Source organism: Clarias gariepinus, chromosome 23, assembly GCF_024256425.1.
Source record: "Clarias gariepinus isolate MV-2021 ecotype Netherlands chromosome 23, CGAR_prim_01v2, whole genome shotgun sequence".
In the NCBI taxonomy this organism is placed as follows: Eukaryota; Metazoa; Chordata; class Actinopteri; order Siluriformes; family Clariidae; genus Clarias; species Clarias gariepinus.
Genome location: NC_071122.1, coordinates 15,025,001 through 15,048,111, shown reverse-complemented (window position 1 = coordinate 15,048,111; position 23,111 = coordinate 15,025,001). Strand labels below are relative to the sequence as shown.

The following is a 23,111-nucleotide window of genomic DNA, read 5'->3' as shown; positions in this document are numbered from 1 at the left end:
GCTGTGTCATAGATGTGACCTTACACTGAACTATAACTGGATATTGTTCTTTGAAACAATCAATACTTGAGTCTGCTGTCATGCACTGCAACATGATAGGAATATGTAACATTTACAACTTACAAGTTGCTTCTATGTTCTTCTCACAAAATGAAACAGTTGTTTAGCGACTTAGTGTAAACCTTTACATATTAGAGATAGAAACACCAGGTTATCGTTCTTGAAAAGAAGTTGAGCATGTATCACTGTATGGCTTATGTCAGCCAGACCTAGGAAAAGCACATCACTAACTCAAAGTAGAAAAAACTAGACATTTCCTGTGTGTTCTTGAATCTCATGGGTGTGAACAGGGCCAACCCAAGTCCTCTGAAGCCCTCTGGCTCTGTGAAAGTATTGACTGGGCCAAGAACTACCTGTCATGGGCCGCTCAGGCTGGCCTAATGCCTGTAACTGAGAAAAAACTTGGCCTTAAACAAGGGTGAACTCTGGCTCTAGCTAATGTTCTAATTACCATTGGAGTATATTAGGCCAGCTGAGCAACTTAAGGTACATGTTGATCGTGAACTCTTTGTGGGTATTTTTTTGTGTATTTAAGCAAGAAATATCACTCATAAGTAGTTAAAATTCTGTCATTAATAGTAATAATAAAAATAAGAATTAGAATAAATGGTCACACACCTGTTAAGTCTGTGCAGAGTTTTCTCTGTTCTGGCAGTCTATGCGGGTTTTCTCTGGACAAGCCGGGTTTTTCCCACATCCAAAGAACATGTAAGGAAATGGATTGGCTATGCTAAATTGTCTCTATGCATGTGAATGTGTGTACATAGTGTTTTGCAATAGATTGGAGGTCCATGTGGTATTTATTATACTCTATCATACTATATATAATGTAGAATAATGTAATTGTTAATATAATGTATATTAAAAGTGCTGAAGTTATATTTAATGATTTAAAATGTACTTCTTTATTTATTTATTTTTTACTATCACACAAATTCTTAGTCAAAGTGTTTATTTCCATGGTTGCTATATTATAGGAGGACCAAGAGCAAAAACATCAATTAAAATTTAATTTCAATTGAATTTCTTGCTAGGTGTCTTTTAAAGTCAGCTCAATTGTTTTAATAGAAATGATGCAGAGTTAATCTGTCATCAGTTGGTTCAGGACTCAACTTTCCCTTCCTCATGTCTGTCACAACATCCTAACTCTTCTTATTTCTTCTTTCAAGAAGACTGTCAGAGATGATCCACTACATTTCTTTTTCTGACTGTGTTTGGCTAGAGGTGATGAAAAAGATAAATTAATGATTCTATGCTCGTGTAGACATTGTCTGCCAATGACAAAGTACTATAATCTCAAACCATTTCTTATTCTTTTTTTTATACTTGTACAAATTGCTTGCACTTTGTTTATCGTCACACCCTTTCTCCTTCAAACATGCCTGCTGTATTATTATCAGTGCAACATTACTACTAGATAGAGCAGTCACACAGATTGAAGTTCAATTCAACTAAATTAAAACTAAATGTTAACTTAACTAACTTAACTAAATGTTAAAACTAAATTCATCCAAGATAAAAAGGATTTTAATATAAACTTTGTAGCACATTTTGATGAATATAGAATAATTAGCCATAACATTAAAACTACCAAGTGACTTGAATAACATTGATTATAAACTGGTGATCGTATCATGGGCACCCAAATTCCAGCTATGATTGTGGGGACTAAAGACCCACCCATCTGGTTTAATCCCACAGAAAAGCCAATGCAGTACAAACTGACAAAAAAGTAATTGGTGTAAATACAAAAGTCAACACAACGCCTCTTTGATATAGAGAAAATATTTTAATAGCAAACATTAAATTGTATGGATATATGCAATGACACGTCACAGCAACATCCACAGTACTGACACATTTATTTCCATTTGTTTTTCTAGGAACATGGCTTTTTTTTTTACCACAGTTATCCTCCTATTATATGCAATGACACTTCACAGCAACATCCACAGTACTGACACATTTATTTCCATTTGTTTATCTAGGGACATTCCTTTTTTACCACAGTTATCCTCCTATTATTTTGCTCCGTTCTCATTAAGTGAAAAAGCTACATTCGTTGACATTTTCATCCTGGACTTGCTGGTCCTCAGAATGGTTTTGTGTGTCATTACTACATACCTTACACATCCAAAAGAGTAAAGAAAGAAAGTACATTCACCTCTAATATAAAGCTTATAAAGGACCCCTTTATGTTTTTGTCTATCTTGACTGTGTGCTTAAATTATCCTGCAATATTATTCCTTCATCATTTACAAATTGTATTCAGGTTGCAAGCTGGTTCTTGTGATGGAAAAAAGCTACACAAAGTGGAATTTTATACAGATGCCACCTATGAGGAAGTCGAGCCAATGGGGATGGAGATCTGTACTTAAGAGCAGTTTGATGATGTTTCCTTAAGTTACAAAAAAGGATCCGCTTTATTGTCAGTCATGGAGGGCAAACACAAAAGGGGTGTGTGGACCTCCAAAGTTGCATCACAAAGGCTGTGGTTGTCATTACTGTATAATAAAAATTCTGGAATGTGAACCAAGTGATACCCTTTAAGTCGTAGCTTTGTGAAAAAAAAGTATATATATATATATATATATATATATATATATATATATATATATATATATATATATATATATATATATATATATTACGAAGAATATTTAGCTGTAGGCTTAGCAGTAGATCAATGAGGTGTTTAATAAATGTGCTCGATGTGAACTCTGATTTTAAAAAATATATAAATAAGATTTACCAACATGTTTAACATAATAAAAAATTATAATGTATCAATTAGGAAACAAAATGAAACACATGTAACAGGAGCGGACATATAAAAAAGTTATATAAAACACAATTCAATAAATTCAAAAAATAAAAATAAGAAAAAATAATAAAGGAAACAATTTTTCAATCTATTTAAATTAGTAAAAAAATATTAGAAATAAAATATTTAAAAACATTGGAATAAATTCATATAATCCCTAGTAAATTCCAGATTACAGGACCTGTGCTAGACATTCTCATTTAAATATTCAGTCAAAGTAGACCTCAGTAAATGACTTTTCTTGATATTGTAGTTACAGTATGAATAGAACCACACATACTAAAAATTAAAGGCAGATGGCAAAGTATTATTAAAATACTAATACATAAACAGAACAATTTTAGGGTTATTCATTTGAAAAAACGTTAAGAAAAAAAATATTTTTTTAAATAGAGCTTTGTGTGATCTTTATATCAAACTCAAAATAAAATTCCAAGAAATATTTTTTAAAGTTCATTAATCCTTTGTAGTTTTAAAGGGTGGGTACTCACCCAAGCTATATTGCTGTAACTATTTCTGTAAGGGAAAACAATAGATTAGGGCCATAATTAAGCATATGTCTTACTTTACCAATAATGCCTATATTTTTAGTTATTTGGGATAAATTAAAATTAATATGTGATTTCTTACCTTATTGTCTTGTTGTTTCTTGGACCTATTTTCAATACTTAATACAAGAAATCTATTAAGGTTACTCTCTAAAATAGGTCATAAGTGAGTTTAGTCAACATTTCGTAAAACACAATTAAACTGGATAATCAATAATTGTTTGAGTAGAAAATACTGAAATAATTAGAAAATAAGATATTAGCTGGCAGTTTACAAAAAATCTAATCATTTATATTTTATATTTATATATTATAAATGAAAAATAATCATGGCTCCAAAATTTAACCTTGTTGTATGATTATATTAAGAGGTAGAGCGTTAGGGATAAGAGACACAGTAAAGAACACTACCAGCTACAACTAGCTCTGTTGCTTCTAAATTTATTTGCCCTGTGTAGCTGTTCCATCATTTTCTTTTACTGCCAGAAAATGTTTCTAAAAGCATATTTATAGGCATAAAATATATTTATTTTAGTAAGGTGTTCCACAAATCTGCTGTTACTCATTTCTCAAGGACTTTCGAGAAATAACTGATAAAATAGATATGGGTCCATAAATAGTGAAGATTTGTGGATCAACAGCTTAAAAAGCTTCATTGGAAAATTTCCTCTTTAATTTTTAAGTTTTAATATTTTTGTTAAGGGAACTGTTTTGTAAGGTTAAATTTCTTTAACAACTTTGGCATTTAGACCATCATGTCTTGCAAAATAGTTTTTGAGAGCGATTATTATAGATTAAACTTCAGGACTAGTCAGTAGAATAAAAAACAGTTATTTGAGAAAGATTTTCTTTAAAAAAAATAATCTACCTGAAAGTTGCATAAACTGTAAAAATAATTTCATCAGTTACTGGTTTTGTTTATATTGAAAAAGCTATTCTTTGGGGGGATAATTACTGGGTCTGTCAAGATCCATCAATCAAGAAATTTCCTAAAAGTAGTTTTGAATGTTTTGTTTATTGAGGAATTCTCCAAAGTGGCCAAATATTTTTTGTTTTTTGCTTAAAAATCTTTGAATTATAGCACAGTTTCTTCCTTTGTCTTATCAAGATGTTTAAATTATGCCTATAAACTGTGTAAATGTTTTATTGTAAGGGTGTTATTGTCTAGTGTGTAAACAATAAGTTATAAACTTTATAACTTTGTAAAGTTAATTCCTAATGAAAAAAGATTTCAAAAGACCATAAGTTAACCAAGGTTTATTTTGCTTAAACTGATGTTACAATATAAAGTATACAGTACAGCATCTTTATACACAAGAAAAGTAATATTAAAGAAGACTTAAAATAGAAAAATATACAAAGTCTCACCATTTAATGAATATAACAAAGGGCAAAAAACAAAATAACCTAAATAGTGTCAATATGTAATATGTATGGAAACTGGTAGAGGTGATAGCAAATTTCCAATCCTTGGAGGGAGAAACCTTGAAAGAGATCAAAAGAGAATTTTTCTCTTAAGGGTTATTTCTTCCACGAATTTATACTATAAAGTCAAGCATTGTTAAATATATTGAAAGAAACTTTAGTACATGCATGTGTAGTTTTTAGTTTATTATCAAAATACAACATTTATTAAAATCTTTGGTAAAAATTATTAATTGAGAAATAAATTATACTAGTGCACAAACTATTTTCTGTAGGTGTAATCTTTAGATCAGCCCAGTGAATTTTTTTTTTTTAAAGGAGACTTCTTATGTATGTGTAAACAATAAAGAAGAAGAAGAATATAGAACGTTCCCTACTTTTTGCCTTTTTTTGTATTGGTGAGAGAAAACCAATTAGATTTTTCTTCCTAATGTGACCTTATATACAGTAAGATGATATATTGATATGAGGTCTTAATGTACAAATAGTACACATGTGCTTTGTCTGCCAATTATCACGTGATCAGAACTGAGCCAATGGTTTCTTTCTCTGTGGAATTATGGCTAATCGTCTCCTATGCTCAGTCTTAGTGCACATGCATTACTTGAATAGTCAACATCCATGCACGTGTGTACTATTTGCTATAACATTGTGAAATCTTATGGGGAAATTTGCTTTGATATACAAGCACGCTTCCAGAATGAATTATGCCTGCAATCCAAGGTTTAACTGTATTTAATAATGTATACAAGTCTTCTCTGTGGATGGTAAGACGATTTTTAAAAACCTCTGATCTGTGTGCATCTAATTTGCAAGTTCTTACTGTGCAGGGTTGGATTTCTCTGGGTACTCTGCTTTCCTTCCACATTCTAAAGCTGTACAGATTAGGCAAATTGTAATTTTTAAAAATTGCTTGTACTGTGTGACTGTTTGCTCCTGTGTACCCTGCAGTGGATTGACGCCCCATCCAGGTTGTGCGCCGCCTTATCCCCCAAGTCCCCTAAGATAGTCTTCTTGAGATAGACCCTGTACAGAATAAGTGGTGTAGAGAATGAGTGAGACAGTGAGTTTGTTTCAGTTTATGGTGAAGGTGACATGACCATAAGAGACATCTATACCCTCTCTGATTTTAAACTAATAGCTATATTATTCAGGAGTCATACACTCTGTCAGACACACAAGACACACAGAAGTAGATCATAGAATAGTATAATAATGGGCAATATAATTGTATAATAAATACATATATAATGTAGTTTTACACTGCTTTAGTTTAAATGTAGAAATTATCAGATTGTTTTACATCACACAGAAATTATTTATTACAGGTAACTTTATTACTATAGTGATATTGGGTAGGACCATCATTTCTCTCACAGCAGCATCAGTTCTTACTTGTTATGTTTTACTTGGAGGTTCTGGTGTATGCTGACATGATTGCATCACATAATTGCTTTACATTTCCAGGTGCTTATCCATGTGGTGAATGTCCTGCTTTATCGCATCCCTTTTTTAATTTTAGTTATTCTGCTCGACCTGGTTATAAAGTGGTCATTTGAGTTCCCGTAGCCTTCCTGTCCACTTGAAAATGTCTGGTCATTCTGCACTGACCTTTCTCATGATCAAGGTATTTCCTCATGAAGAGCTGCTAGAGTAGAGTGTTTTTTTCTCACCATTCTGTGTAATCTCTCGAGACTGTTCAAGTGAAAAGAGATCAGCAATTTCTGAAATACCCGATCCGGCACATCTCATGTTAACAACCATACCATAGTCAGTTACTGAGTTCACCTTTCTCCATTCTGGTGTTGGATTTGATTAACTCTAGCTCCTGACCTCTATCTGCATGATATCTCATTATCCCAATTTAGTTTCATCTAATTTAAATGCCTTCATTTGTTATGTACATGTTCATATGGATGATAACTAATAAGTAATGTTAAACAAATTATACCAAGCAAGTAATCCCAGATTTTTAAGCTCTGACCACCCTTCTACACCTGATTTAATTCCATAGGATAGAAACCTGGTTATTTTTCTATAACCAGCGTGCACCACATATTAAGTCCCAAATTGAACCTATTTTAAATTTAATTTAGCCTTTCAATACAGTTTATGGCATAACGTGAAGTGAATAAGGTTATCATGCACATCTTGAGCACAGATGTTTGTTAAATTAAGTTTTGTAATTACAGTATGGAATTTAAAGATAAAATCCAAATGTTTTATTACATTGTCCTTATGTAATTAAAAAATCCCTTCAAATGGCAATTTTGGTAATTTACGTGACAGCATATAAACTGTGCTGAACAAACAATATTATTAGAAAAGACACAGCCTTTGCCTTCAGTGCCAGAGGACGATTTAATGTCTTGGCCATTAAAGAAGAAATAGGAACCATAAAGTTCAGATTTATGTCTCATGCCTAAGAAAAGACCAACAACAACAAAAATGATCAGACTCAAGCATTATGCTTTTGAAAATCCCCTACTATATCCTCTGTGCATATTTATCCTGCATCATTTCTTATTCCTCTGTCTACAAATTAATTAAGTCTCATAGTGACCAAGCCATAATAATGTTTCATACAGTTATGAAACATGTTCTATCTTCACGAAATAGTCATAACAGTTGAGGGAGTCATTTATGTTCAGACAAAATATGAGACCCACCTGTAGATTTAGGGTGACTAAGCTCTTGTGCAATATTTCTGGAAAATATGTCTGATAATTATAAAGCTCCACACCCTTAAAATTGTTTTGGTACACTACTAGGATCAAGGATTTTGTTCCAAAAACAAGAATTAGTATGGGACAGCTAGCATTAAATGATATTAATAAATTAGTGGTTCTCTGAGGATTCGGTTCGTCCAAATAAGCCCAATGCAATCACGCCTCCAGCAGCAGTTACACAAACGGAGACAGGTACGCAAGCATAAATCAGAATGGGCCGTCAGATTCCAGGTGTGCTCATGTGCACCCAGATTGGGCCATAACCCTCGGTTTAAGCCACCCCATATCAATAGTGATTATTGTTCATATATTAAAATATTAAATGTAGAAAATTTACTTTAGTGACACACTGCTGTGTGTCAGTGCTGGCAAAGCAGGACATGCAGTTTCAAATGCAAGAACAGGGTGAGACTTCTACCATTGTTAAAATTTTAGGACTGAAGGTTTATTTCGCTGACGTCAATGATACTAATTCTCCAAAGTTTTTTTTTTTTTTTTTTTAACAGATAGGATTTGAGAAAATTATTTTTAGACCTTTAGACGGTCCAGATTAGATGCTTAGGTTGAGGACCTAATGAATGAATGTCTGAATAAATGCATGCATGCATTTGTGGGACTGTGTCTTCAATGGGAATCCTCTTAAGCAAATTTTCCTCATTGTGCAAGACACCACAGAAGGCATACGAGATGGATGGGGCTGGACGTAGAGTCTGTCTCCACATAATTGTTTTTCTAACACTTCTAGCTACAAGTGTTAAGGTCTCAAAAAGGCTTGCCATTCAGAATGTCACAAACAAGATCAGTCAGAGCCAAAATGAGAGGGCCCCAAGTAGCTTTTTCAAAACAAGATATTGTGATTCAGCTCATGGTGTCCAAGAGCTGATGCTGAGGTTGTTTGGCCAGCTGCCTTTTCAGTGCAGTCATCTATTGAGATGCTTTTGCCAATGCTTAAAGCAAGTGTTTTGCACCAATTATTCAAGGGCAATGCTAAGATCTGTTCGAACTTTCAGTTTGAAATTCCTCTTGACATCATCCTTCAAAATTGAAAAGTTCTCTCTGCATTACCCTCCCTCATGATCCTGAGCGAAGAGAAAGGAGGGCTGGAGCAGACAAAATAAATAGCATCCCAAAGTTAGCTGGATTTTGCATAGTTAACATTTCGCTAATGTGCAGGAGCACTTCTCAGGGAGACTGGGCAGCATTGTTGGGGGGCCAGGCACGTTGTTGTGGCGACGGCACTGAGGAGTGAATGAAGCAGATGTCAGTGTAATCCATCACCCCATCGCCCCCCCTCAAACGCCCTCCAGCTCCCCTTTTTACCCAGTGCTGGGACACCCTCCACAGAGCTGCTCATCAATTAAATCTTTTGCACAAGCCCTACCATTAACACACCAGCACTTTCCTCAGTTCCTTCCCTGCCCCGCAATCATCATCACAGTAAAAACTGTCAGAGTCAGTGGCCAACCATAACTTAACAGCAACAAATGTTTTGTGGCTGATGACTTGTTACCGCCTAGGTAATTTGAGGGATTGTCATGCCATTGATGACTCTTTTTTTTTTAGAAGCCTGTTTTTTGCCTTGGAAGAATTCTCGCTGTGCAGTCGTTTACTTCATTTCTAATGCAGACTTAAATAACAAGCACAAAATAGAAATTAAAAAAATACACTTATAGAGAATTACTAAAAAGACAAGCAGAAACTTTTCAACCTGCTGAGGTGACTTTATTAAGACTGTTCAAAGCAAAACGTACATTTTTGTTAAATCTGTTATGACAGTATAAGCATGCAGAATGACCAGTTTGGCAAAACAGTGTTTGAATTCATTGTCATGTATTAGAAATAGGACTTCCATAAAGCACCACCTCCAGTTCAGCTGTTCTTTGGTGAAAACTCACTCTTATGTTTTATGTCTTGTTAAGTACCAGAGTATTTGCTCATTTTTAGCTTATTACTGGTCCTATATACAGGACTGCTATATACGACTGTTGTTAAATAACGATACAAAAGCTGTACATTATTATTCTAATTATTCCATTTCAGCTTGACACTTGTGATGCAGTCAACCCCAAACCAGTGATCAAGGTACCATGACATTACATTTTAAACCCTATGCAGTTTCTATCTTAGATTTCCTTAATTATGGAGGTTAGGAAAATTGTGAAGCAGGACAGTTTATAACAAAATAAATAAAATACTCATATAAAAATAATCTCTTGCAAAATATATTCTGTTAACTGCTGTTAATTCAGCACATGAACGACTCATTCAGGTAACCACATTCACACATGGTATTCAAAAGCACTAGTTTCAACAGACACTATACAGATTCCAAGTAGAGGCCTTGGGGTGGGAAAAACTAGCAGCAAAAATGGAAAGACATAATATTTAGTATAGATATATATAGCAAGAACAGTATCAGTGACCTCAGCATAACGTATCAGTAGCAAGTGGAGGCATCTCCTGGGTGCGAGCTATTCTGTTCCAAAATGAGTTAATCATTATCTTGACTCCTCTGCCAAATAAAAAGACAAGAGCCAAGGGAGAGATGTGTGTGTGAGCTCATGAGAAGGCTATGTGTCAGGTATTATTATGTACAGGTTCTTCATCAAATGATTTCAGCTCACCATTATTTCTTTTTTTTGTAAAAAAAAAAAAAGGTTGCTCAAAAACGAAATAATTTATTGTGAAACAGAAGATATTTTAGGCACTGGTTTAAGACACGTTGTTCAGAATGTTTCTGATAGTTAAGATCCTTAAGGTAATTAATTTTAGGAGATGCACATTTCCAGTGTATATTGCAATAAATATTGTATATATGGATTGTACTTGAAGGAATTGTACTACAAATGTTTAGTATACTGTATATTGAATCACCAACAAGAAGGTGGTACATCTGTTTTGTGCACAATGAGTACTGTAAAAATGACAGGTAATTAAAGTACAAGATGGAATCAAAAGGGAAAAATGGGTTAAGTTGCTTCGTCCACAATAACAAAATGTTGCATGGCAAAAAAAAACGACAAAATCACATGAAAATCAGTAGTTTTATTATTAAATAAATTAATATTAGCCTTTTTTTCTCTAAATAAAATGTTAAATACCATTGATATCATGTCCATATACAGTATGCTTTCACGATGTCCAGCGAAAACCAATTATCCGGGTTTTATATAAGCTCACTGAAAGGGTTTTCCAGATTGCCTGTAGAACAGATTAGCCAAAGGCAACATGCATATATTCCTTCTATCCTGGACATCAGGAATAGTCTTACTCCACTGTTTAGAAAGTTCTAGGCATCCACTGGTACCAACCACCAAATCATTCCACTGAGCTTTGAGACAAAGCGGAATACATCGCCCACACATCCTCTGGCTATCCTCCAGGTGAATGAAAAGATCATGCCGACCATAGAGACCCCTTGAAGCACTGCGTTCCAAAGGATCTTCATTCTAAACACCTTGGATCCATATGACCCCACGTTAGACGCCACTAATTTCCCTTAGAGGCGTTCACAGACCTTTAGTAATTTACGTTCAGTTCACAGCCCCTCTGTTCCAAACAGATGAAGTAATTTTTTTATTTGCATGTGTATACCTCTGTCCTCTCACTGCACGTGTTGCATTTGACATAACAGCACCACAGGAACTTGCAGTTACATTGCCACACACGCGAGTATTGGTGCGTGTTGTAGCCTCGTCCGCAGCACATCAAGTCACAGCTGTTGGCCTGCTGTGCGGTTTTATTGCAGATCCTGCCCTGAGTGCCCACACTGCCCGTCACTGGGTCAGGCTCACAGTAATTGGGCGACTTCTCAATGTACACCAAGTCCGTGTCCATGGGCTTGCGGTATGAGTAGGGCTTTTTGAGCTTCAGGAATGTGGGACGTTTGTTCCGGCTGGCTCGGACCGGCTCCACGTGCACGGCCTGGTAATACTTATCCTTGAGGATGTAGCCAAGCTGACGGAACTTGGGGAGCGTTGTCCAGCAAGTCTTGGTTGTGCATGAGCCTGAGACTCCATGACACTTGCACTCTAAGCGCATGTTCTTTTCTAGGATCTGGAGTGGAAAAAACAGAGATTGTTGAGTACCCTAAGGGATTTTACAGGTCCATGAGTTTTTATTCAGAGGTCTAAAATTTTTGTCTAAGATAATTACGAGAGTAAGTGCTTTGATGATTCATAGGCTGATCCGGTTAGTCTATCTGGTGACAGCTTGATGCCTGAAGTGATTCAGTACAAACATTACAATTTCCAAAGCTAAGGAATATACTTAAAAGAGAGAATTGCAAGAATGACAAGTCATATTGGCAAAATATTAATGATAATAACCACAAAGCATCTGACATTGGTGCAAAAAATGATTGTAAATTGCACATTTCTCACTTGTAGCAGTTGTACAGTGGTGGTTTTAAAGCATATTTCTGGAAGAGTTAAACAGGTTGAGACAAAGGTTTTTTTAAAAAACATTCCGATTCAAGAATGCGAGGATTGTTAAACTTGCTGTGCCAGAGCCTGATCCACCTCATGCTTGCCTGCCTGCACAGCAAGGCTGGAAAATAGCCTGCGTGTTGACAGGTTCCCTCTGTCGACTTTTAACAAGCCTTTTCATTTGTGTACAAAACATCTGACACAAATTGTTTCAGCAAGCTAAGTATGAGACGTCGTCTGTACGAATCGCTCTTGTGTAAGCAGTAGGATGGAATCAGGGGTGCATATGATATAAACACAGCCCGAACAACAATCTGCGACTTCTACAAATGTCTGCCTGTGTGTAGTGTACACAGATAAAGCTCAGGAATCAGGTTTCAAGTGTGGGCTTCACTTCATTCTGACTATCTTTGTATCCTGAGCCCAAGAGGTAAGTTCAAAAGGTGAGGGTGGTAAGCAAGAAATAACAATATGCTCCTTTTCTTGATGTACGATAATATGGTGAACACACAGTAATGGGTTTCAGTAGAACTGCAAATTACGATTGTTAATCCTGAAGGAAAAGATTTCGCTGAAAGAAAGAAACATCTGTGTAAAAGAGAGCCTTTTTAGCTATGGAGGAATCTGTTAATGATTGGCATCAGTGAGTAGCTTGTTCAAGGCAGTGTAGTCTTTGGTGTGGTTAGCAAATGCTACCTCTCTTTTTCCACTATGTAATGATGCTGTTTTTCCCGTTTGTGAAAGAAGCCTCACCTAGGGTTTTTAATTATTATTCCATCCTCAATGCCTGTCTGCCTTATAGACTTTGTGGAGTCTCCTTGACAATTGTCTGCTTTCTAGGATGTGTATCAGGCTTAGTGTGATCATCCTGCTGATTCCTGATAAACAACATGTTCAAAAAGCATATTGAAGTCAAATCTAAAGTGCGTCTATTTCAGGCTGATTTCACCTTCTGAACAACAACAACCCTGTGAAGCACCTGAGAGTCTTTTCCGAGACTACAGTGAGAAGATCATTTTCTTTCGTCATGGAAAAGCTGTACTTAAATCATATTCATACCATCTTTATGAAATGAACTGACATTTGATTCTCAATACTATTAAATATGTCAGCATCATATTCTAGAAATCACTTCCTGTTGAAACCAACTGTTTGAGCAATGTGTGCTTTTATAATCAACAATGATTTATAAAGGACAGAGTCCATAACCAGAAGGTTATGACCCCATGTTGCCTTGAAAGATTTGATGATCTGTCCAGAGTGCTGAAACAGTCTACACTCAAACTCTTAACAAAAATATTGACAAGGTTGTTTGAACAACACGAACATTTTCCCCGAAAAGGTAAAGGTACCTGTTGTTCGATTGTATAGTTATAGCTTAGTTTAAAATTTTTAGTCATCAAGCATACGGTAATTGTATGACTTGTCCCAAAGACATTATGCTTAGTTTAATGTTTTTGAGAATTTCCTAAAAAGCCTTTTGTAACAGCCAGTGACATCGCTCAGTATGAGAAGATCAGTAAATACCTCAGGAAAAACTCAAGAAGCATTAGAGGTTTCGCTATCTCTTGGAACACACGTGAGGAGATTTAGCGATTACTCAGGATGAAGTGTATCAGTGCATTTCCACCTAAAAGCCTTTGCTGTTATTTCTTTATAAATGCTCATACATAGTCAAGTTCAGAATTATTGGTATCTCTAATGGAAATAAAGTAAATTAATAAATGCAAACACCTCTTAAGATACCAATAAATCTGAACTTGACTTGACTCTGTATACCTTTAGCTTTTAAAGCCTTCAATTTTGTGCATATTTTTCTGCTTTAAAATTATTGGTACACCTACAATTAATATTTAGTGAAGAATAATAAGTGACTAACAAAGTTATAGTCATTTATAAAGTAATTTTGAGCTACTCTTGCAGAACCTTTGTTATTTACATCGATCAGCCATGACATTAACATTAAAACCACCTTGGTGTTGGGTTTCCCTGATGGATTTCCCAGGGTGGCTCTGGCCCCTTGAGGCATGTCTCTGCAGGGCCTCTGAGGGGTGCGCTGTAGTATCTGGCAAGGGATGTTAGTGGTACATGCTGTGGGTGCAGTGTGTTGTGGGTGTGGTCTCCGTAGATCGGGTTTGTTCGTTCCGGTACTCAATCAAATTTGCAACTGGGGAGTTTGGAGGCCCGGTCAACAAACTTGAACGTTTGGCTTGCTAAGCCCAATATGCAGCAGACTGTATTGTACTGAGTGTTCTGATACCTTCTGTCATTAACAGACTTGACTTCTTTGGCGGTATGTGCTGCATTAGCTTTTCTGTAGCATTGGACCAATTGGGGTAGGTGGGCTCATGATCCCGTTTATAGTTATAGTTTACTTGGGTATAATTGATAATCAATGTTATTCAATTTACCTGGTGGTGGTGTTAATGTTATGGCTGATCAATGTATATTTTTCATTTTGCACTTGTAGACCGCCCTCTTTAATTTAGACCCTTAGTTTTTAACTAAGATGGCCATTGTGCATCACTGATGCAATCTTTTCTGTGTGTTGGGTTGAGGTGCCATGGTTATTAAGCAATATATATTTAGCAAAATAGATAATGCGTGTTGTTTATTTTAAATATTTGCCTGTTTTTGAGAGGAATGCATTAATAAATGAGCTATGGGAAAGGTAAATTGCATTTGAATAAGGTGATTAATTATATGCAAATCATTTTATACAATGGGATTTGCTCATTCCTTCGATTTTATTCCTATGATTATATAGATGATATACTACCACCTGTTCTCATCAAGCTCCAGATGCTAAGTTTTGCAATAATTATAGGGATAAAAATCATTTTTATCTCTATGTATCTTAAAATCACAGTATTACATTATGACATTTTAAAGAATTTATTACCCAATATTTATAGTGTTATATTGAAGCAAAGTATCAGTACTTGACCTTTACTTTTGTTTATAGTTTCGCAACAGACATCCCACTAATTTATGCTATTCCTTGGAATTTTTTATCCTTCACTGATTTTATTTAACCTTGTTTGTCTTTGATTAAAATGATATGGCATAATCTACCTGAGTTACAATCAGTGATTTTATCGTGTTCATTAAAAAAATATTTTGCCAAGCACAAGCTATATTTAAAAAAAAAATCCATATCTCCCATATTGTTAAGTATCATTTCAACCAAAGGAGAATTTATGGCGTCACTCTTTTATACATACCTTACGCCCCACTTCATTGTTATGGAGGTTCATTAGAGTCCTGGCATTTTGTTTAATCTCCCGTGCATCCACAAACATCTTGGAAAAGCTCAAGCCGTAGCGGATGTCTGCTGAGCAGCCACCCCACTTCCAGCCCTCTTCCTGGTTGTAGAAACCCTGCTTTTCTTTATCGCACCCGCAACCGCTCAGGGTTCCTTGGGTGCAGGCAGCCGTGATAGCGTGGGCAACCCCGGCAGCGATGATAGCGTAGGTGAAAGCTGCCTCTTTACTTCCTGAAAAAAGAAGAAAACATTTGCAAATCATAACCACAGCCAAAAGCCTGTGCACATGCTTCACATAGTTCAGCCTTTAACAGCAATATGCACAAGTTTCGCCAACTACTATTCATTTATCATCCTGTCTTTGCGCTTCTGCCTCATTAAATGAGGTGTGTGCTTCAGACAACTATTATACTTGCAGAAAATAGTCTAATATTGAGATGAAATGGAACTTGAGTTTATGCAAGTTTACAATGGCACGATAACGAATGGCAGCAATGCGGGCAATTCAGGACTTTATTTGACATGGAATAATTGTCCTTCATGTGTCACAGGAAAGGAAACATGAAGACAAATAACTGTGTGATTGCTCTGTGATGACCGTTCCACTGAAGGAAGGAATAGCCCGCTTTTTCACGAGCATAGTGAACAAGGGTTTGTTTAAGAGACAATAGAGTGGTACAGATCGGGGGCACGCAGTACGTTTGGACTCTTTCCCAGCTTCCGTCAGAAAGAGGGATCCACCCAGCGGAGGTGAGTCCCCCAGGCATGCAGAATCTTTTCTGGTAAGAAGACTCAGATAATTGATTGCCATTGCTAAGCAGGGCACTTCCAGGTTAAGAGTATTATTCACTTGTGGAGCCACAGAAATGTAACAAAGACGTTTGCAAAGCCACAAATTAAAGCACTATTAGGTGTTGCAATGCACCATGACTTGTTGTTTCGACTTAAACTCTAAGATTTCTCTTGAAGCTTTCATTCTTGCCTTAGGTCTGGTTAACAATGAGTTGAACAGGAAAACTGACTTGTGACCTATGAGGTAGGCTCTACTCATCATGGTGAATTCCAATGGTCTCTTTCATAGTTGTGTTTATTAGAATCCATCAAATTTTGCAATGAAACATGCTTTATTGTCATGCTCGTATTAAAGCGTTCATACTCTGTACTATAAGCAGGAGTAACCCAGACCCAATTTCAGTTTAAACATGATTATACACAAGATTCTTGGAAAACTCCTAAGCAAAGAGCAAGTTGTCATGCTTTTAAGATCTATTGATCAGTACTCAGTTATCTGAGCTCCCCTGGAAACGTACAAATCATCATTTGGATTAATGAATCATCAACTGTTGACTTTTCTAGAAATCATTTACACACCTTGAACTACGAAATCTGTGTTCTTTAAGTAGGTTTAAACTTGTCCCAGACTTCAAATTCTGTACCAAATGCAACTAGTTAATCATAACTTCATCTTCATAACTTCATGAAGTTCATTTCATTGTCGGTGGCGACCGATAACAGTCTCACTCAGGCTGTCTGCTGATTATTACATCTTACATGCTATGAACGAGTGCAGAACATTCTCCGAGCTTTCTCAGGGCCTCCAGACTAACACTGGTATGTGTTGACCTGCAGTTGATAAACATCTTGGAGCAGCGCCCAAGCAATTTAAGAAAGGCTTGTTTGGAGCATCAATTATATGGAGATTTTTATGAGTTGCTCGGGCTTGATGCCAAGAGAGAGGAGATGCATTCAATGGAAAGCTTAGCACATACTGAAGATTTCACAAAAGCAAAGTTCTGAAACCACTTATCCATAGTCCATGATGAAATAGTCTTTTTATTAAGTATATTACTTGGGCTGTGTTTACTTACATCAAGATAGTCTGCATACAAACTCAACTGATAAGAAAGCCATAAAACATGTGTGTTATGACATGGGTTTCGTTACATTACAGGAGTCTGAATCAGTGGCTCAAAATGATCCTGTGTGCGATGTCTCTTGCCAAAACTGTAAATGCAAGAGGTTAATTTCTAAACCTCACACAATGTACTTGTCTGGGCTTGAGACAATGCTGGTGGGGGAAAACTATTTTTCAAACATGCTGGAGGGTGCTTAAGTGTGAGAAAGGGGGATGGTGAAGGTTCCACTTGAAAAACACAAGATAAAACAAATATAAATTATGCAGTTATGTGTTCCAGAACTCTGCTCTGTTCCCATCAATATGTTCGGTAACTGGACCACACTGAACATGTAAAGCAAAGGAATCATCCAAGCTTTATAAAGTAATGCTGTGACACATTCCTGAAAAGAGGATTCCTCCATTTTGATGCCAAGCCCAGAGCATATGGTACCAGGCCCTGAACATGAGCAAGCATTACTTCACCTCTTTCTGAAATGCCTTATGAGGATTAACCACCGCTCTTCATCTCTCAGGGTTTGGCTACTGTGAGGTGAGTGCTGCTACAGGTCTGGCCACTGAACACGCTTTTTTTAGCCTAATGATAGAAATGTTAAATAACAAAAGTGTGGGCAAACACCAGAGCTGTGAAATACAACTGCTATTGGAGCGAAGATAACATCTGGTCATTCTGTATCACTGTCAGCAAAATGGTGCTTAGATAAAGCACATCCATGCCTCCTGTATCAAATGATATAATCAGGAATCAAAACAAAGAGGCTGTCAGCCATGAAAATGTGCTGCTCAAGAATGAGAAGGATTGAGGGAAATTTTTGGGTGATGCATGAGCTTGCAGCAAACCATCCCTTTTTCTCTTTACTTTTTCTAAAGTCACTCATCTTTGATGCCGAGGGATAAAATACAGCTTCACTTTCAGCAATGGATACAAGTCTCTACAGATCTTTGCAAAGTCTCGACAGCGCAATTTCAATGCTGCCTCAATCCGACTGAACGCAAGGTGAGAGGAAATGGGAGAAATTACAATAAACATGATCCCTGGATTTATTTCCAGGGCAGGTCAGTCATTTGAGTGTCAAAATTCCCTACAGCCATCTTCAACAGACAAACGGTCCAATAATCTTGCCTTCTTTTTTTCCCACCAGCCAAAAAGCCTATGAAACTGAAGCAAAGTCCTTCACATAACCATTCATCAAGTGTCAGCGGTTCAATAGCACAAAAGGAGCCCTAAATAGGCTTGAGTTTGCCTGGAAAATAGATAGTATTACCCCAAGGAAAAAACTTTCTCTAAGCTAGTTTTGTGCTGTTTATCTATGGTTACATATGGGTACATTTCCTTAAAATACTGTACTATGTTGCCCCTTCATTCATACTCTGTAACTTATACCCGTGGAAAAGTGAAAAGCCTGACCAGCAAATCATTAAAATCTACAGATAAGACAGCATGACTAGAAAAAAAAAGCTTCTTTTGAGAAACGGGGTCGTTAGAGAGGCCGTAAATTCAGCCACGTTGATACATGCTGTGTGAACGGAACGGAAGCATGTTTGACATGACATTACAGGAGGGCACTAAATACAGAATGCTACAAGCAAATCAGCAGCTATGCATCCATTGACAAACCACTTCCAGTTATAACAACGCTGTGTGCCAATTCTGAGCTTGTGTTATAGCATCCAGGCTCATTATGAGCTAAATCACAAGCCAGTAATTCATTAAGAGATTGTTGTGCTGTTCTCCTTTTTAAAAGAATTGAGTTGGGAACTCTTTCTAAGTACATTAAATCCATCAATCTAGAATTATAAAGTGATTATTAACTAATGCTGGATTTATCAGAATTAGAAACATGTTTTTATTAACAGACCTTTTTTTTTCACCTGAGATCATGAGAAACACAATTGCAAGTTATATATTTTAAGTTAATTATGGCGGTTTATTACTAATAATTATAAATAAACTGGCCACACAATGTATTTTTGTAAATGTGTAGAATTTGTAAAAATGTAATTAAAAAAATAATAAATTAAAGTAAAAATGTAGGATTCCATTCCAGATTTGGTTAAGATATGTCAACTCAATTGACATAACTTTTGACTGTGCCAGTTTTGCATAGAATTCTGATCATAAACCTGCATACAAACTGCTGTAATGTGCATTACATTAGAATTAAGGCTATAGCCCCCCAAAAATACATTTCCTCTAAGTCTACGGATACAGTAAATGGTTGTGTAACATACCCACTTTCAACTCTTTTCCAAAGACGGTCCTCTCTCCCAGGGCAGAGCAGTTCCAGCGGCCGTGGCGGAACTGGAACTGGCACTCGTTGATGCCCATCTGCGCTCCTTCTCCGATCACGATGATCGCGTCCGGTCGGCTCTGGCAGATCGTCCGCTGTCGGGGGGCAAGACCCGGGATTTTATTACAGATGATGCTCGCTCCCAGTGCCACCACGGATGTGAAGCCGCTGTGGAGGTTTTTTTAAAAAAAAAGCATAACATAAATGAATGAATAAATAAAAATAATAATAACAAAGTGTAGAATAGAGCGGGGTGAGAGGCGTGAGTCGCATCCAATTAAACCCAACGTGGAGACTATGTTCTACATCGTTTTAAAAGATTTGTCTTTTTATTTAAAAAATGCAAGATAGATTCCCACGTGGACGCGTGGTTACATATTAGATTTCCTCTCTTTTGATTTCACTTCCCTTCTCTGTGCGGCTCCTTTAATAAGAGTAATTATTATTACAACACCTACTGAACTAATGCTGCAGGCGCACAACATGGCATCTAAAGTGCGCATCAGGTATTTAATAGTTTATTATCAGTGTATTTTGTAAATAGAGCACTAGGATATATATGTGGTGTAAAACACAGCAAGAAACATGCGCATACACTCGCCTATATATAGTCTCTATCCTTCAATATAAATCAGAGATTCTTTTTTCAACTGAGAAAAGCATCACTTATTAAAAACAAGCTTAGCATATAATAAGCATGCATTAGTAATTGCTCTGTGATTATTATAACTCCATTAATGAATATTTAAACTTACCCGATTTTTAGATAAATAATCCCTAGACAGAGGAAAATGTGAAAAATCCAGCGGCGCGTTTTCCTGCTCATGGTGCCCTTTGCTTTAGTTTGGCAGAGAGTGTGAATCTAGTGTGTGTGTGTGCGTGTGTGTGTGTGTAAGGTCCCTGCTTTATCGGGGATGCAGCGCTCCGCCGCACACCTGAGCTGAGATCCTTCTGAGCTCCGAAAGCCCCCTCGGCATATATGTACCGCTGAAGCGCTTAAACACTTAAACAAAAGTTGAAATAATTACACAAAGTAATTTCTCATTTCGGTCCGTGCTTTTTCTGCAGATCCTCCGATCTGGTAAGGGTTTTAGATTGCTCTCACATAAAGTTCATCTCCAGAGGAATCGCTTGATCCGCTGCGTTCCGGTGCGCAAAACGCCGCGAGGCTGAACCCCTCGAGTTGACTCAAATGCCTTTGGACGCAGAGACTGGTCCCGAGTCTGCTTCCGCCTAACTGCCCTTACCTGCTGTCTAGTTATGGGAAGAAGTCTAATTTAGCCGTCATTTAAAACCGTCAATCAGAACCTGGCGGAAATGCGCGAACAGGTTAAAGATTTCTTTCCCAGTGTGCGGTGTTTGTCTAGCCTGATGGAGGTTAATCCGCGCAGTAGCTCAAGCTTCTTTAACAGAGCTTTTTATCTCTTTGCCTGCACCCGTTTGCTCCTCCCATGAGAGTGGTTTTTATTCTCTTCTCGGTGCCCCTCTACCCCACCCCCTCCCCCCGCACTACTCATCATCTTATTAAATATGCTTATTTAGTCAATATGAGTTCCTGCAGGACATATAGGGGGGGAATTGATTAATTTAAAAACTTCTACAGAAAAGCAACCATGCAAGTAACCAAGCCAGCTAAATAAATAAATAAATAAATAAATAAATAGTCACTAATAAAATAGCATTTAGCAATTTGACAAACATTAGAAAAAATGATTGCATTAAATATGTTACAAATCAGTATTTTTGTTTGCTTCTTTAAATGTATCATTATGTGAAAAGTGCTGAAAAGCATCTCATGCATATCACTGTTTCAAGGTTTCAAAATCATCAGTCATTTCTTGGAACTGCATTTTTAGATTTTTAACAGCCCCTTAAATTATGCCTATATAGCATAAAACTTACACATGTCACAAATCAAGACCAAGCCTATCATTACTCTACTCTCATAATTTTATTCTTGAGCAGCCTTGGAGCGTGGAATCTAAGTATACAAAAACTTTCATGCATATGACCAAGCTCTGGTATCTTTTCAAAAGCATTTTATAAATTGACGCACTCAAAACAGCATTGGACATGAAAAGGATCTGTCTCCACTAAAGCAATGGATACTAGTAACGTGACTGCTTTCACACTAATAGTAGTTTGTCAGCACAACGATTTAAGGTGTTGAAGCCCTTGATTTTTATCGGCAACCCAATGCGCTTGAAAATTTCATTTTAAACTTCAGTCTGGATGAAATGACTTGACATCTGTAGCGAAAACCGGTGGTGACTCCAGTGTTTTCTTTATATCGTGTCAACTACAAACTACAGTACACAACCAATAGGCTATGTGTCATTCAGACAAGCAGAAAGCAAGTGGATCTCATAAGCGGCTTTCTATAAGGGTGATATTTTACAACGTTGTTAATATTATAATAATGATATTAATAATAAAACCTTCAGACAAGACAGAACGAGAAATTAGGCTACATTAAATACCCAGACAACGGCTAGTTCTAATATTGTAAAATATCATCGTTTAACCTAAGAGGGTTTAGGCTCTACATGACCTACTGGCCTCATCGCTTGGCTAATGATAGATTATTAAATAGCGCCATCTTCCGGACGATAGCTGAATTAAATAAAGACTCCAGCAACACCACTGGGTAAATTATGCTCCTCCTTGACTCTTTTGTTGTTTAACTACCTGATAAAAACTAGACTGGTGGATTACTAAACGCTACAAAACTAAGACTGCACAAACAGTTTGAAATGATTAGGCCGACGAAAATCTTTAGGAAAATTGCACCATATAAAAAGGTACATTATGGATTTTTAAAATTCTTGAAATACTTTAAGCAATAAAGCTAAAACTATATTTATGTACTGTGTGTGTATACAATTGTAATTATACTCTGATTTACCAAAAAGGAAAAAAATAAAACAGTTAGCAGACCAATAGACTCCAAAGGGCTTTTATTTATTAATTCAGAAACAATTCTTGAAATTTGAAAAAAAAAAAGTTGTGGACTTGTGGAATCATTTAAAGATATAAATTAACCGTGACTATCCACTTCTCAGGGAAGGCAATAGATTGTATAGTTATCTTCCAGACAGGATAAAATAACTATCCCACAACTATACAATCTACTACCTCACACTGTGAAAGGAATACCAACCAGTTAACAAGTAAGAACTTAAGGTTCCCGAATTCAATGACTTAATTTACCACATCCCCAACATGTGGCACAAGATGATGCAGATGCTTCCTTGGCACTTTAAGAAAGACAGTAGGCTGTATAGTTATCTCCCAGTGTGGGTGTGACCCTAAAACTACACAACCTACTACCTCATCCCACAGTGCAAACACTATTTTCCATTTAACAAATTCAGTTTTGTTCATGCTGGAGAGATGTCATCCTGGATCCTTCACCTGACCGTCTTTTCCATAGGTGTATATCCAAAAGATTGTGCCTGGAGAAAAATCTAAAGTTGATGCAAGTAAAAATAAAAAAAAAACTATAAAACATGTACTTCTTATGTAGTACTTATATGACACAAAAACTTTGTCTTCTCTGAGGGGAAAACAACTTAAGCCAACTAATTAGATAAAACTAAGCAAACAGAGGTCGCAATGTTTCATACA

At 36.5% G+C, this 23,111-nt stretch overlaps 1 protein-coding gene across 1 annotated transcript; it reads right to left on the bottom strand.

The window, feature by feature from the left end:
* Nucleotides 1-9,300: 9,300 nt before the first annotated feature.
* wnt7aa (wingless-type MMTV integration site family, member 7Aa) lies at nt 9,301-20,365 on the bottom strand. The gene is made up of 4 exons (XM_053483458.1): nt 20,240-20,365; nt 19,426-19,652; nt 15,238-15,509; nt 9,301-11,642 (listed from the first exon to the last, which is right to left on the bottom strand). Exons 1-4 carry the CDS (start codon nt 20,308-20,310, stop codon nt 11,163-11,165), a joined length of 1,050 nt encoding a protein of 349 aa, XP_053339433.1. The 5' UTR covers nt 20,311-20,365; the 3' UTR covers nt 9,301-11,162.
* Between the last annotated feature and the right edge of the window lie 2,746 nt (nt 20,366-23,111).

What these genes read in the sequence shown, in the direction of transcription:
- wnt7aa (XM_053483458.1), bottom strand. Translation starts at nt 20,310, where the DNA reads ATGAGCAGGAAAACGCGCCGCTGGATTTTTCACATTTTCCTCTGTCTA. An exon ending in TGGAAAAGAGTTGAAAGTGG is followed by an intron (nt 15,510 to 19,425) that starts GTATGTTACACA and finishes TTCTTTTTTCAG; the next exon opens with GAAGTAAAGAGGCAGCTTTC. An exon ending in ACAATGAAGTGGGGCGTAAG is followed by an intron (nt 11,643 to 15,237) that starts GTATGTATAAAA and finishes TTTCCACTCCAG; the next exon opens with ATCCTAGAAAAGAACATGCG.